Raw genomic sequence first — 14,935 nt, 5'->3', positions numbered from 1 at the left:
CACAAAAAAATACAGTTTTATATCTTTATGTTTGAAGCCTGAAATGTGGCAAAAGGTCGCAAAGTTCAAGGTGGCCAAATACTTTCGCAAGGCACTGTACCTCAAACAAGAATTGAAAGACTCTTGGCTGGCTACAAAAAGCATTTACAAGCTGTGATACCTGCCAAAGGAGGCAGTACAAGATATTAACTCTGCAGGGTGCCCAAACTTTTGCAGATGCCATTTTTTTGTTTTCTGTTATTTTGAAAGTGTAAATGATGGAAATAAAATCTAACTTTTGTTGACATATTATAAGAATGTCTAATCTGTAATTGGATGCCTTTTGGAGATTTTTCCATCTTTCCTTGGCTTCTTTATGCACATTAATACACATTTTTACCTGGGGTGCCCAAACTTTCAATCACCACTGTACAGGTGGCGTGTTACTGGCCAAATCACAAGTTGAAAACAGAGGAGAAAAAAACATAAAAATGAATACTTATGCAGCCACCACATCTAATGATTGGTAAGCCGCAATATATTACATTTGCGGTTTTGGGTCTATTACCGCTTTAATTATTATTTATTCAATGCCATTGTTTTCCTAATTTTGATCTGAGTAAATTTTTTAAAAAGTAAGCATGATAAATAGAAAAATATATATAAAACTTTTTCAACAATTTAACTCAAAAATGGACTATACAGTCTAAGTAAAGCACAGGAGAGAGCTAATCATTTTAATAGGTGTATAGACAAAAACCATAGACAGGAAACATAGACTGCAGGCTCCCTCTGGTGGTCACAAGTGCTCCATTTCTAACCAATTATCCAAACAATTACTATTAACTTCAATAGAAGCTGGAATTCACAACAAACTGACAAAAAATAAGGATGTAGTGTGGCAGAAAAATGAAAATGACTTGCCTGCTGCAAGGAAAATGCGGCCTTTGGAAGATACAAACACGGATCTTGGACTAATTGTTATTATTTCTTGGTCTTCTCCTGGTGTAAACATTTCACACAAATTGCCATAAGTAGCAGTTCAGAGTTCTGATGTTAACATGATATCTAACTTCACACATACCTAGATTATTTAACAGCTTGCTATTCATGATATCATATTTTTTTTACCATTTATCATTTGTAAATTTTCAGGACATTACAGGAATAGAATATTAAATCTTCTATGCAGAAATAAATTACTTGATGTACATACGGAAATGTATTATGTGTAGATAAAATTAGAGGTGGCCAAAACAACAGAGCAAGATGTGCATCCCCTCCTCCCCAGTATGCATATTAAATACATTAGACCAAACCACAAAAAAACACAGCATGTCCAAAATGCTCCTTAAAGTGGTTCTAAAGCCAAGACATTTCTTAGCATTCCTTGCATTAGGGTAAAAAATATCCCAGTAGCGGTAACGCTCCCTCACACCCCTAAATACTTACCTCACTCGATCCATCGCTGTTCCCGTCTGTAGCAGTTCTCTCGCCTCTCTCACTGGCTTTGCTGAGGCAGCGGGAGCCATTGGCCCCTGCTGCAGCTAACAAAATCCCAGTAGCAGGGAGCAGGAGGTGGGGCTGAACTAGGCTGTGTGTGTTTAATGGACACACAGCCTGGCTCAGGAGCGAGCCTGCGCATCTGTCCCCATAGCAAGCACATGCTAAGCACTTGCTATGGGGGCAACTAAGGAAGAGGAGGAGTGGAGTCGCTCTGTGCAATATATTGCACAGAGCAGGTAAGAACAACATGTTTGTTATTTTCATTTGAAAAAAAAAACGGAATTTTTGTAAAATCTTACTTGTAAAATTCCTTTCTCTGAGTCCTCCAACAGTCGCCGCCGCTTCTAAGTCATCACTATTGGGTATTGACTTCCGCTCCACAGGAGTAGTTAGGCATAAGACTTAGTCAAAAAGAACAAAGGCATTTGCATATACACACCCATGGGGGCTGTCCCACTAGGTCAATACCTCCCTGCAGTGACCGCTCCCAACTCAGTTTGGTAGCATAGCAGTAGGAACCTAAGACAACAACCCCAAAAGAGGGGCGGGGGCGGCAACTGTCGGAGGACTCAGAGAAAGGAATTTTACAGGTAAGATTTTACAAAAAATCAGTTTTATTACGTCCTCCGACAGTCGCCGCCACCTCTAAGTCATCACTATTGGGATGTCCCAAAGCAGTGTATACATGAGGGGTGGGAGACGCAACCGTAGAAAAGGTAACGCAGTACCCACATCAGAGAAAGGAACCTTACACGCACAGTAAGAGAGCCTTCTGGGAAAAAGAAAACAATGCTCAACAGGAGCAACAGCCCAGGAAAGCAAACCTCAACAGCCAGGGACTCATAAAAAAACAAGGGTCCTTCATGGCACTGCCGCACTGAGAACCTTGCGGCCAAAGGAGGCATCAGCTGATGCCAAAACATCCACCTTGTAGGATTTGGAAAAGGTGTGCACCAACGACCAAGTCGCAGCCTTGCACACCTGGGCCACCGAGGCCCGATGCCAATAGGCCCAGGAGGCACTCAAAGATCTGGTAGAGTGCGCCTTAACAGGGAAGGGTGGAACCAGTTTCTTCAAAGCATAAGCCTGCTCAATGGTCTGTCTGATCCATTTGGCAATAGTCGCTGCAGACGCAGCCATGCTCTTCCGAGATCCCTCAGGAAGGACAAAGAGGGAATCCATCTTCCGAAAGGATTCCGTAGACGACAGGTAAACCCTGATCGCCCTAACAACATCCAAGGAATGCAAAGCAATCTCCTTAGGATGCTTAGGCTTCGTACAAAGCGAAGGCAGGACAATGTCCTCATTAAGGTGGAACTCAGAGATCACCTTAGGAAGAAAGGACGGGGGTGGTCGCAAGGCCACCTTATCCTTGTGAATTATCAAGTAAGGAGAGCGGCAAGACAACGCCGCCAGTTCCGATACTCTGCGAGCCGAAGTGATTGCCACTAAAAAAGCAACCTTCTTAGACCGCAGAGGCAACGATATCTCCCGGATGTTTTCAAAGGGAGCATGCTGTAACACGGACAGAACCAAGTTCAAGACCCATGGAGGTAAAGGCTCCTTTCCGGGAGGAGCCAAATGTCGCACACCTTGAATGAAGGTGCGAATCAAGGAATGAGATGCCACAGGGCGTTGGAAAAGAATAGCCAGTGCAGACACCTGGCCCTTTATCGTGGCCAGTGCCAGGAGCTGGTCCACCCCAGACTGGAGGAAAGCCAACACTCTTGACACCGAGTACGAGCGAGGGGAGAACCCCCTGAACTCACACCAGGCGAAAAAAGCTTTCCAGGTACGGTAATAGATTTTACCAGATGAGGTTTGTCCTAGCCTTGATTAGAGTAGGGATAACCTCAGGGGAGAGACCCCTGTCCCTCAGGACCTGGGTCTCAACAGCCAGGCCATTAAAGCCAGCGACTGTAAAGCAGGATGGAAGATCGGTCCCTGAGACAGTAGATCTTCCCTCATTGGCAGTCGCCACGGAGGCGCCACTGCCAGGTGAACAATGTCGGCATACCAGGACCGGCGAGGCCAGTCCGGCGCCACTATTATCACCAGGTGTGGTTCCGAGGCTAACCTGCGGAGGAACCTGGACAGCAACTGAATCGAAGGAAAGGCATACATCAGATGATACTGATGCCAAGGGGCCACCAACGCATCCGAGGCGTCTGCCAGAGGATCGCGTGTTCTTGCCACGAACCTTTCCACCTTTTGGTTTAGCCAAGATGCGAACAGATCCACGTCCAGGGATCCCCACTTCGCACACCGCATTTGGAAGACCTCCGGGTGTAGGGACCATTCTCCCTGGTCCAGGGTCTGGCGGCTCAGATAGTCGGCCTGCCAATTCTCCACACCCGGAATGTGAACTGCTGAAATCGCCGGGACATGAGTCTCGGCCCAAGACAGAATGTCGGTCACCTCCCGGGCCGCCCAGGCACTCCTGGTGCCCCCTTGGTGGTTGATGTAAGCCACCGCGGTAGCATTGTCCGTCTGTACCCGAACAGGACGGCCCCGAAGTCGGTCCGACCACTGGAAGAGACAGAGTTTTATCGCTCGCAATTCCAGCACATTTATTGGGAGGGAGAACTCCTCCTCCGACCAAGTGCCCTGGGCAGACAGGTTGCCCAGGACTCCACCCCAGCCCGACAGGCTGGCATCCGTGGTAATCACCGTCCACAACAACGGACGGAAGGATTTGCCTTCCGACACCGTCGGGGACTGGAGCCACCACTGAAGAGCCAATCTGGTCTGACGACTCAATAAGACACTCAGATCCAGGGACTGAGGAAGTCTGTCCCACCTGGCCAGGATCTCCGCCTGGAGAGCCCGCGTGTGAAACTGAGCAAAGGGTATCGCCTAGAAGGCCGAAACCATCAAGCCCAGGCCCCGCATACAGGTCCTGAGTGACGAGGACGGACTGTCCCTGAGGGACCTGATCTCATCCTGCAAGGTCCGGAGCTTGTCCTCCGGCAAGACTTTGCCTGAGCAGAGTCAAGAATCATTCCCAGATAGGGAAGGCGAACCGATGGAGACAACGTCTATTTCTGAACGTTTAAGGTCCATCCGAACTCCTGTACCGTCTGCACCGTGGTGGACAGATCGCGCAGCAGGTCCTGGCTGACACTCGATCTCAGAAGGAGATCGTCCAGGTACCCCAAGACCGCAATGCCCTGTGCCCTCAACAGGCCCAGAACCGGCGCCAGCACTTTGGTAAATACCCTTGGAGCCGAAGCGAGACAGAAAGGTAACGGCACAAACTGATAGTGGTCCTCTGCGATAGCAAACCGAAGGTACCGCTGATGACCCTCGAAAATGGGGATGTGCAGGTACGCATCTTTTAGATCTATCGAGGCCAGGAATTCCCCTGGACTCAGGGAGGCCACCACCGAGCGGAGAGACTCCATACGGAACTTGCGAACGCGCACAAAGCGGTTCAGCGTACTTTGCCCTCCTTCCTGGGCACAGTGAACAGATTTGAATAAAATCCCCGAAACCTGTCCCGATGAGACACCGGGACAATCACCCCCTGAGCAACAAGGTCCTGCACCGCTTGATGCAGGTCCTGCAGACGCCCAAGAGGCAAATGAAGATTTGAGGGAAAAAATCTGTCCGCCGGCCGGGAAAGGAATTCGATCTTGTACCCTGACCGAATGATTTCCTGAACCCACCGGTCCGAAATCCGGACCAGCCAAGGTTGGAGGAAACCACGCAAACGTCCCCCCACCCCTGAAACGGGTGAGGGCGCCCCTTCAGGCAGAGGCAAATTGACCCGCAGAGCCGGCATTGCCTGACTTCTGCTTGCCCGCCCAGGGCTTCTTCTGACTCCCCTGGGTCTTGAAGGGTTTGCCCTTGGAATGGTTCCGAAAGGCACGAAAGGACCCCTGAGTGGATCGAGGCGCAGAACCCTGCTTGCCACGAAAGGGCTTGTTCTTCGGCTTCTGGGGCAGCAAAGTGCTCTTGCCCCCTGTGACGCCTTTCACCAGGGTATCCAACGCCTCGCCAAAAAGGCGAGAACCAGCATAGGGAAAATCGGCATCTGTTTTCCACGAGGACTGGTCCGCCGACCAGCTCTTCAGCCAGATCAGTCGCCGGTTAAGCACCGAGACACTAGACAGGCATGCAGCTAAAGGGGCCTCATTTAAGGCCGCATCACACAAATACATGATTCCTTGGTGAATTTGATCCACCATATACAGGCGGGCAGGTGGAACAGCATCAGACACGAGGTTGCTCCTAAGCACCTTAGTATAATCAGCCACCGTCTGAGCCACCAAAACGGACGCGAAAATGGGTCTGAGCAACGAGCCCGCCACTGTATAGGAATGGCGGGCTAGAGACTCCAACCGCCGGTCCGTGGGATCCCGGAAAACCGGGGTATCCTCAGAAGGAACCAAGGTAGCCTTGTTTAGCAGGACCACAGTGTGATCCACCTGTGGAGGCACACACCATCGTGATTCCGTAGCTGGTGCAAAGGGATAAAGCAACTTGAACCGACTAGGGACCAGGAATGGACATTTTAAAGTGCGCCACATTTCATTAACAGTGTAATGAAACTCAGCGGGGCAGGGAAAAACCTGCGCCGACTTGCGGGTCCTGTGTGTCCCAAAAGAGGACACAATGCCCGGAGGACTGGGCTCATCCTCCAAATGTAGTTTCCTTCACAGAAACAATCAATTCATCCATGGTCGCGCGTTCCTCGGGCGACCCCGGGGAGGAAGTATCAACCCCCTCCACCTCCGCCTCCCCCTCAGACCCCAGCGGGTCCAAGGATTAGCGAGACCCTGAAAAGGGCACGCTCGCTGCAGCAGCCATATCACCATCTGAATCAGAAGAGAGAGACAATCTGGGCCTCTTCCTAGCAGCAGGTTCAGCCATCAGCATCTCCATATTGGACACCAAGGTCGCCACTACAGCGGCCAAATCAGGTCTCAGAGGGGCCAGAGGAGAACTGGGGTCCCCCACCAGAGCTGGGGTGAATTTGCTGTCCTGAGAATCCATTGCCCAAGATGAAACAACAGTGCAATAAATTTGGTACTGCCCCTTTAAGACCGCTGCGGAGTGCACAGCCCACAGCTACAGATACAGTGACAAAAGACCCCCATACAGGAGAAGAAAAGTGAGCCAGAAATGACAATACAGAAGGTAATGAGAGAGATAGCCTGCAGAGCCCAGCAGAGTGTTACCACCGATGTCCCTGCTTCAGAGGAAAAGGAAGTGCTGACAGAGTAGGCTGAACTATAAACTGCATGACTCAGGGAAAATGGCTGCCCCATAGGACTGAATGGAAGGCTCTGACAAAATGGTGGCCGAACATGCAGTCGGAACGATCTTTCTGGCACCGCAAAATGGCGTCGGATGGCGCCAAAACAGCATGTAGTATTGCCCATAGTGAAGCCAAACATGCTTGCCCATACCTAAAATGGCGGACCGCGCGGTTTTATCCCGCTGTGGCCTCCACATACACAGTCTGCACTCCCACAAACACCGAAGTGACACAGGGAAGAGGACCCCCAAAAACACACAGCACCGCAGCGCATGTACAAGCGATCCCCGCAGGGACCGCATCAGGGAGTCACACAGGCAGACATGGGGACACACAGCAACACAGGACTGCCACCCCAGACAGAGGTCTCACACATAAGTACTTACCTGTACCAGATAGCGTGGGGAGCCTCTCAGAACGGAAAGCCGCTGTCCTCATCTGACAGGGAATGCCGTTAGCCAGGGACATTGCACTGCAGCATCGCAGATGTGTCCAGTGAGGTAGCCACCTCACGGCTGCATCCCTGCTGCGAACAGGGATGGGTCATTCATAATGCCAGGACGAACCACGGCTGAACGCTCGATGGCGGGCTGGGGGTCCATCTGACCCTCTGCCCTGGAGAACCAGGGCGGTCAGTCCGAATCCCAGCACCGCATGAATCCATCTTCTTCCGAAGTGTCGACTAAAACTAAAGCTGACAAAATAAACAGCTAGTAAAGTAAGAAAAAACTGACATTTTCAAAAGAAAATCAAATAAAAAAGATTAGATAGGCTGAGACTGTAGATTAGATAGGCTGAGCACAGGGAAGCCTAACTACTCCTGACGCTAGGCAGAAAGAAACTGAGTTGGGATCGGTCACTGCAGGGGGGTATTGACCTAGTGGGACCGCCCCCATGGGTGTGTATATGCAAATGCCTTTGTTCTTTTTGACTAAGTCTTATGCCTAGCTACTCCAGCGGAGCGGAAGTCAATACCCAATAGTGATGACTTAGATGCGGCGGCGACTGTCAGAGGACGTAAGAGAAAAAGATATTTTACAACCACTATAAAGAAAAGATTAGAAAGTGACATATTTTCTCTATCAAAAAAACGTTTTCTTTTTTTCCCATAGATTTAGTTAAGTAACATTCAAAAAAAAAAATTCTTAATGGTTCTCTATGTTGGTATTGTGCTAGAAAAACACAAAGAACACCATGTTGCTAGATGGAAGACCTTAGCCCAGATAACCCTGTACACAAAGAGGAGCGCTTACGTTTTAAGTTGGCGATGTGTTAAAGCTTTGCTTTCTTCGTGAGCTACAGCCACTGCTGTGATTCCTCATATGGATACCTTATGATACTACAGGACATGGTAGTGGCAAAGGTTATCAAGCAGTGGCAGCTGGTGCTCCATGGGCCTGGGGGGGGGGGGAACCACACCAGCCCGCACACCATACCCCCTCCCCCGGGTCGCCCGCTCACTCACCATGTGGAGGGCAGGCAGCAGCAGCGGCGACGGCGGCTTCCCCTCAGTCTCCTGCATTTCCTCCCTCCTCCTCCTCCTTTGCCAACGGCATGGCTTCTCCTTTCGGCCAATCGGGAAATGGGTCTCATCACCCGCTTCCTGATTGGCCAAGAGGAGGATCCGTGTGACAACAGTGAATATTCATTCGCTATTGTCACACAACTGGGTGGGCTCAGGGCGCAGTGCTTTGCGCCCCGAGCCCATCCTTTTTTTTTTTTAAGCCTATTAGAGCCTCTGGCTCTAAACACATGCTTAAAAAAAAAAAAAACCCATTGGAATCCATGTGTCCGGTGCCCTGCATGTAGATTAGGGGGCCAGATGCATGGATAGAGGGGGCGGTGCCCCTGCGCCCCCAATGGACGGGCCGCCACTGTATGGTAGGATATACCACAGAGCACACAGGGGGACACATTATCTCCAAAAGTGATAGCATCTGTTATAGGTATACTGAAATCCCTCTAGGAAGACAGCTGAATATACTTTTGAAATTGTTTTACCTAATATAAAGTAATTCTGTTCAGAGTATTTTCATGCAGGTACCTGACATTTCAGGAGGCTACACCACAGTTAAAGTGGTTGTAAACCCTTACAGTATACCCAATGAAGTGACTGGCCTTTAGGTGATACACAGAGGTGAGACAAATCCTCCTACATAAGTTGCACCTGTCTATCTGCAGCCCTTTCTTCTCCACATATTTTCAAAGTACTGAAATATAAATGTTGTCTGAGAATCCAGAAAAAAAGGTGGCGGAGAGTTGAAGTTACACTCTGCAGAAATCAGTGAGGAGAGCTCATAGAGCTGATTGAAGGGAAGAGACACACCCCCTTTCAGACAGCACACAGGAACAGAGCTGAAACTGTCAATCAGCTGGAGTTCCCACCCCGTCACCATTCTTTTCTCTTCTTCTTGTCAGGAAAACTTGTCAGAAGTGACTCATGCTAATACTGTAGCAGAGGAACAAAGCAGCAGACAGAAATGACACTTCGTACTTTTAAACCTTGGTTCACAATAGTGCAATTCGGGAAATGCACAAGATATGCTGCGTTTTCATGCATTACACTACAAGCAATCACACAGTGTCCATGTGATCTGCTGCGGGTGTAAATTTTATCGTGACACCCCGAAACAGATTGCAGTGCGATTGCCAGAATTCAGGTGCGGAAGAAAAAAAGGGTTCTGCATCATTTTGATGCAAATACGATGCAATTTCAGCCATACAAACTGTATGGCTAAAATCGCTCTGCACAGATATCGCATGTGATCTGCACAGGAATGAGGTGCAAATCACATGTGATGTCTGCAATTGCACCGGTGCTAACCTAGCCTTAGACAAGTACACACTATAGAGGGATATGTTCTGTTCATATTTGATGTCTGAGGTTTACAACCACTTTAAAGCGGTACTAAATCCTCCTATCCTTTTCAGCCAAGGAAGCTGCCATCTTAGCCTCTGTTTGATCTGTAACTGGCATGGTGCTGTACATGTGATCAGTTATGACAATAGCCATTTATAGGTTTGACAGTTTGGAAACACAAGCAAATAAGACAGTAAGCAATCCCAGCATGCCGAGAATTTAACAGTTTTTTAAACCGTTAAATCGATTGAGTTTAGCTCTGCTTTGAAGCAGAACTAAACCCAGTAATTTAACAGTTTTCCAGCACAGTTACATTCAAGGAATGGTGTGGATGATAACCATCACAATTTACTCTCAGCTGAGCTGTCAATACCTCAAATGGCCAGTGTCATAACTGATCACATGTGCAGCACGATGGCAACTTCAGATCAAACAGAAGCTAAGATGGCAGCTTCCTTGGTTGTAAAGAATTAAAGAATTTAGTTCTGCTTTAAACAACACACTCTAGTCCAGGACCCATTCCAGCCTGTGAATGGTCAAGGAAGGTGCACTGATGAAATCATCAATATTCTCTCCCCTTGATAAGGCAAGGACTTTAAAGGCACCGAGATAAAAAATAATTTTATTTATAAATTTTTTTTAAAAAATTTTTACATCAAAGTGTGAACATTAAGCCTCAAAAAAGGCATTGGTAAGTCAGCATGTCATTGGGGCTGATTGATAACAGATAATATACAGAATAACAAACTATACAGTATTATTAATGACATATGTTGGTGGATACATCACATCAGAAAGATCTCATGAAGGGTGACAGAAGATGAGACTGCCGTCCATCGAGATCGGTTGATGGACAATCAGAGGATCGGTTGGCAGACAATCAGAGGATTCGTACAGTCACATTGCTCGACATGTTTCGCTAAAATAGCTTCGTCTGCAGCTACAGTGAGATACTCTGTATAATACTGTAAGCTTGGAAAAGAGCGTAATACCGCAATGTAAGACAAACGAGGAGGGTGGGGTAGACATATACAGGAGTAGACAAGGTATGCAACAGTACAAAACTTTATCCTTGTAGAGGGATGCATCTAAGGTTTATTAAATGCATATCAGAACCATCCAGCCAGCAACGGAGGATACAGTGCCTTGCGAAAGTATTCGGCCCCCTTGAACTTTGCGACCTTTTGCCACATTTCAGGCTTCAAACATAAAGGTATAAAACTAATTTTTTGTGAAGAATCAACAACAAGTGGGACACAATCATGAAGTGGAACGAAATTTATTGGATATTTCAAACTTTGTTAACAAATAAAAAACTAAAAAATTGGGTGTGCAAAATGATTCAGCCCCTTTACTTTCAGTGCAGCAAAGTTCAGTGAGGATCTCTGAATGATCCAATGTTGACCTAAATGACTAATGATGATAAATAGAATCCACCTGTGTGTAATCAAGTCTCCGCATAAATGCACCTGCACTGTGATAGTCTCAGAGGTCCGTTTAAAGTGCAGAGAGCATCATGAAGAACAAGGAACACACCAGGCAGGTCCGAGATACTGTTGTGGAGAAGTTTAAAGCTGGATTTGGATACAAAAAGATTTCCCGAGCTTTAAACATCCCAAGGAGCACTGTGCAAGCGATAATATTGAAATGGAAGGAGTATCAGACCACTGCAAATCTACGAAGACCTGGCCGTCCCTCTAAACTTTCAGCTCATACAAGGAGAAGACTGATCAGAGATGCAGCCAAGAGGCCCATGATCACTCTGGATGAACTGCAGAGATCTACAGCTGAGGTAGGAGACTGTCCATAGGACAACAATCAGCCGTATACTGCACAAATCTGGCCTTTATGGAAGAGTGGCAAGAAGAAAGCCATTTCTTAAAGATATCCATAAAAAGTGTTGTTTAAAGTTTGCCACAAGCCACCTGGGAGACACACCAAACATGTGGAAGAAGGTGCTCTGGTCAGATGAAACCAAAATCGAACTTTTTGGCAACAATGCAAAATGTTATGTTTGGTGTAAAAGCAACACAGCTCATCACCCTGAACACACCATCCCCATTGTCAAACATGGTGGTGGCAGCATCATGGTTTGGGCCTGCTTTTCTTCATCAGGGACAAGGAAGATCGTTAAAATTGATGGGAAGATGGATGGAGCCAAATACAGGACCAGTCTGCAAAAGACCTGAGACTGGGACGGAGATTTGTCTTCCAACAAGACAACGATCAAAAACATAAAGCAAAAGCAAAATCTACAATGGAATGGTTCACAAATAAACATATCCAGGTGTTAGAATTGCCAAGTCAAAGTCCAGACCTGAATCCAATCGAGGATCTGTGGAAAGAACTGAAAACTGCTGTTCACAAACGCTCTCCATCCAACCTCACTTAGCTCGAGCTGTTTTGCAAGGAGGAATGGGCAAAAATTTCAGTCTCTCGATGTGCAAAACTGATAGAGACATACCCCAAGCGACTTACAGCTGTAATCGCAGCAAAAGGTGGCGCTACAAAGTATTAACTTAAGGGGGCTGAATAATTTTGCAAGCCCAATTTTTCAGTTTTTTATTTGTTAAAAAAGTTTGAAAAATCCAATAAATTTAGTTCCACTTCATGATTGTGTCCCACTTGTTGTTGATTCTTCACAAAAAATTACAGTTTTATTTCTTTATGTTTGAAGCCTGAAATGTGGCAAAAGGTCGCAAAGTTCAAGGGGGCCGAATAATTTCGCAAGGCACTGTATATAAAAGAGTAAATAGCATACAGCTGTATATCTGTATAAGTAGCAGGGGCACGCATCGGCTCCTGTATGGCGGCGGCTCCCCATCCGGGGAGGGTGTTCGACTATTACAGGAGCCGATGCATGCCCCTGCTACTTATACAGATATACAGCTGTATGCTATTTACTCTTTTATATATCCTCCGTTGCTGGCTGGATGGTTCTGATATGCATTTAATAAACCTTAGATGCATCCCTCTACAAGGATAACGTTTACTGTTGCATACCTTGTCTCCTCCTGTATATGTCTATGCCACCCTCCTCGTTAGTCCTACATTGTGGTATTACGCTCTTTTCCAAGCTTACAGTATTATACAGAGTATCTCACTATAGCTCCAGACGAAGCAATTTTAGCGAAACATGTCGAGCAATGTGACTGTACGAATCCTCTGATTGTCTGAATACAACATCAACCGATCTCGATGGACGGCAGTCTCATCTTCTGTCACCCTTCATGAGATCTTTCTGATGTGATGTATCCACCAACATATGTCATTAATAATACTGTATAGTTTTTAATTCTGTATATTATCTGTTATCAATCAGCCCCAATGACATGCTGACTTACCAATGCCCTTTTTGAGGCTTAATGTTCACACTTTGATGTAAATAATCAAAAAAAAAATTTATAAATAAAAATTATTTTTTATCTCAGTGCCTTTAACCACCTCCCACCCGGGCCATTGTACATATACGGCCGGGTGGGAGCTTCCTCCTTCTGATCGGACGTTCCGGAACGTCCTTCAGAAGGAGAGAGATCGCGCCGCCTTGGACACAGAGCAATAAGATGCGGCAGGAGGGCCCTGTGATTGGCCCTCCGGATCACATGACGTCTGTGTCCAATCACAGCCGTCATGCAATGTAAATAGAGCCATTGTAACGGCTTGGATCTCTTCTCCTCCTGACAAGATCCTGTCAGTGAGGAGAAGGAGAAGATCGGTGCTGCAGCCGGGGTGATCAGTGAGTATTTCTAATTACTCACTGATCACAGGGGGGGTCTGTGCTGGTAATCAGAACATTGATTACCAGTGCAGCCCTGGGGGGGGTGCCACTAGAGCCAGCAGGGATACCCACCCATGACCACCAGGGATGCCCACCATGGCCACCAGGGATGGCAAACAGGGCTCAGAGAGCCTGCTAGTGGTGCCCCCTATCAGTGCTGCCCACCAATGCCATCTATCAGTGCTGCCCACCAGTGCCCGTTATTGCCATCTATCAGTGCCGCCCACCAGTGCCCATTATTGCCCTCCAGTGCTGCCTATCAGTGCCCCCCATCAGTGCCGATCAGTGCCGCCCATCAGTGCCACCTATCAGTGCCCATCAGTGCCGCCTATCAGTGCCCATCAGTGCCGCCGATTAGTCCCCATCAGCGCTGCCTATCAGTGCCCATCAGCGCTGCCTATCAGTGCCCACCAATGCTGCATATCAGTGCTATCTATCAGTGCCACATATCAGTGCCCATCAGTGCTACCTATCAGTGCCCATCAGTGCTGCATATCAGTGCCACCCCATCAGTGTCTCCTCATCAGTGCCTGTCAGTGCGGCGTCATCAGTGCAGGAAAAAAACATATCTATTTACAAAATTTTATAACCTAAACAAAAAACTTTTTTTTTTTTTTAACTTTTCGGTCTTTTTTTATTTGTGCACCAAAAAAAAAAAAAAACCTGGCGGTGATCAAATACCACCAAAAGAAAGCTCTATTTGTGGGGAAAAAATTACGCAAATTTGGTTTAGGTACAGTGTTGCATGACCGCGCAATTGTCATTCAAAATTCACAGCGCTAAAAGCTGAAAATTGGTCTGGGAAGGAAGGGGGTTTAAGTGCCCAGTATTGAGGTAGTTAAAGTCCTTGCCTTCCCAACCAATCCATTTCCAGTTCATTAGGGATGTGGCACCCAATTATATTCTTTTTATGCGCTCAGACCACTGCTATCTGACTGCGCATTCAACCTTAATTCTCTCCCCTTGATACGTATTTTCCCTGTGCGCATTAGAGCCCTGATTGGTTCACTCAATTCACAATGCAGGCCCTCCCTCTCCCATTCTGCATGTTGCTGTACAGGGGATACAGGAAGCTTAGTGAAAAAACGTATATCTATATTAAAAGCTGGTTTTTAATACTTCACCAAAGTTAAACTTCAACTCCAGGCACAAGCAATCCATCTCTATTAAATTAGGCTCTTGCAAACCCATCATAGAGAAGAGCATATTTTTATGGTTAGAGGCTCAATGTCTCAGAAATTTTAAAATACATACAGTAAAACCTTGGTTTGAGTGTAAGGGCTCTTTCACACGGAGCAGACCGCATTGCGATCCGCTCCGGCACTTTTTTTTTTTTTTTACACGGAGCAGATGACACTTGTGTCATCTGCTCCATATGGCCGCATATCATCCCATCCGTTTGCGGATGATATACGGACATAATGTAAGTCTATGGGCATTGCGGATGTCAGCGGATGACACCACTGACATCCGATTTTGCTTCCTTTCTGTTTTTTGAACGGAGGAAAAATAGGGTTCTGTTCCATTCCAAAAAACTAAACAGAACTGA

At 47.0% G+C, this 14,935-nt stretch overlaps 1 protein-coding gene across 1 annotated transcript in view; it reads right to left on the bottom strand.

Annotated features, from left to right (window-relative positions):
• Nucleotides 1-14,935, bottom strand: part of POLN (DNA polymerase nu) — a 560,717-nt gene that overhangs the window by 300,124 nt on the left and 245,658 nt on the right. The window contains exon 14 of the mRNA XM_082249983.1: nucleotides 904-981. Coding sequence (XP_082106109.1) covers nucleotides 904-981 — 78 coding nt within the window. The remainder of the gene's footprint in view (nucleotides 1-903; nucleotides 982-14,935) is intronic.

Source organism: Pelophylax lessonae (genome assembly GCF_965119305.1).
Source record: "Pelophylax lessonae genome assembly, chromosome: 1".
Classification (NCBI taxonomy): Eukaryota; Metazoa; Chordata; class Amphibia; order Anura; family Ranidae; genus Pelophylax; species Pelophylax lessonae.
Note: the sequence above shows the minus strand (reverse complement) of the source record. Positions and strands in the feature narration are given on the sequence as shown.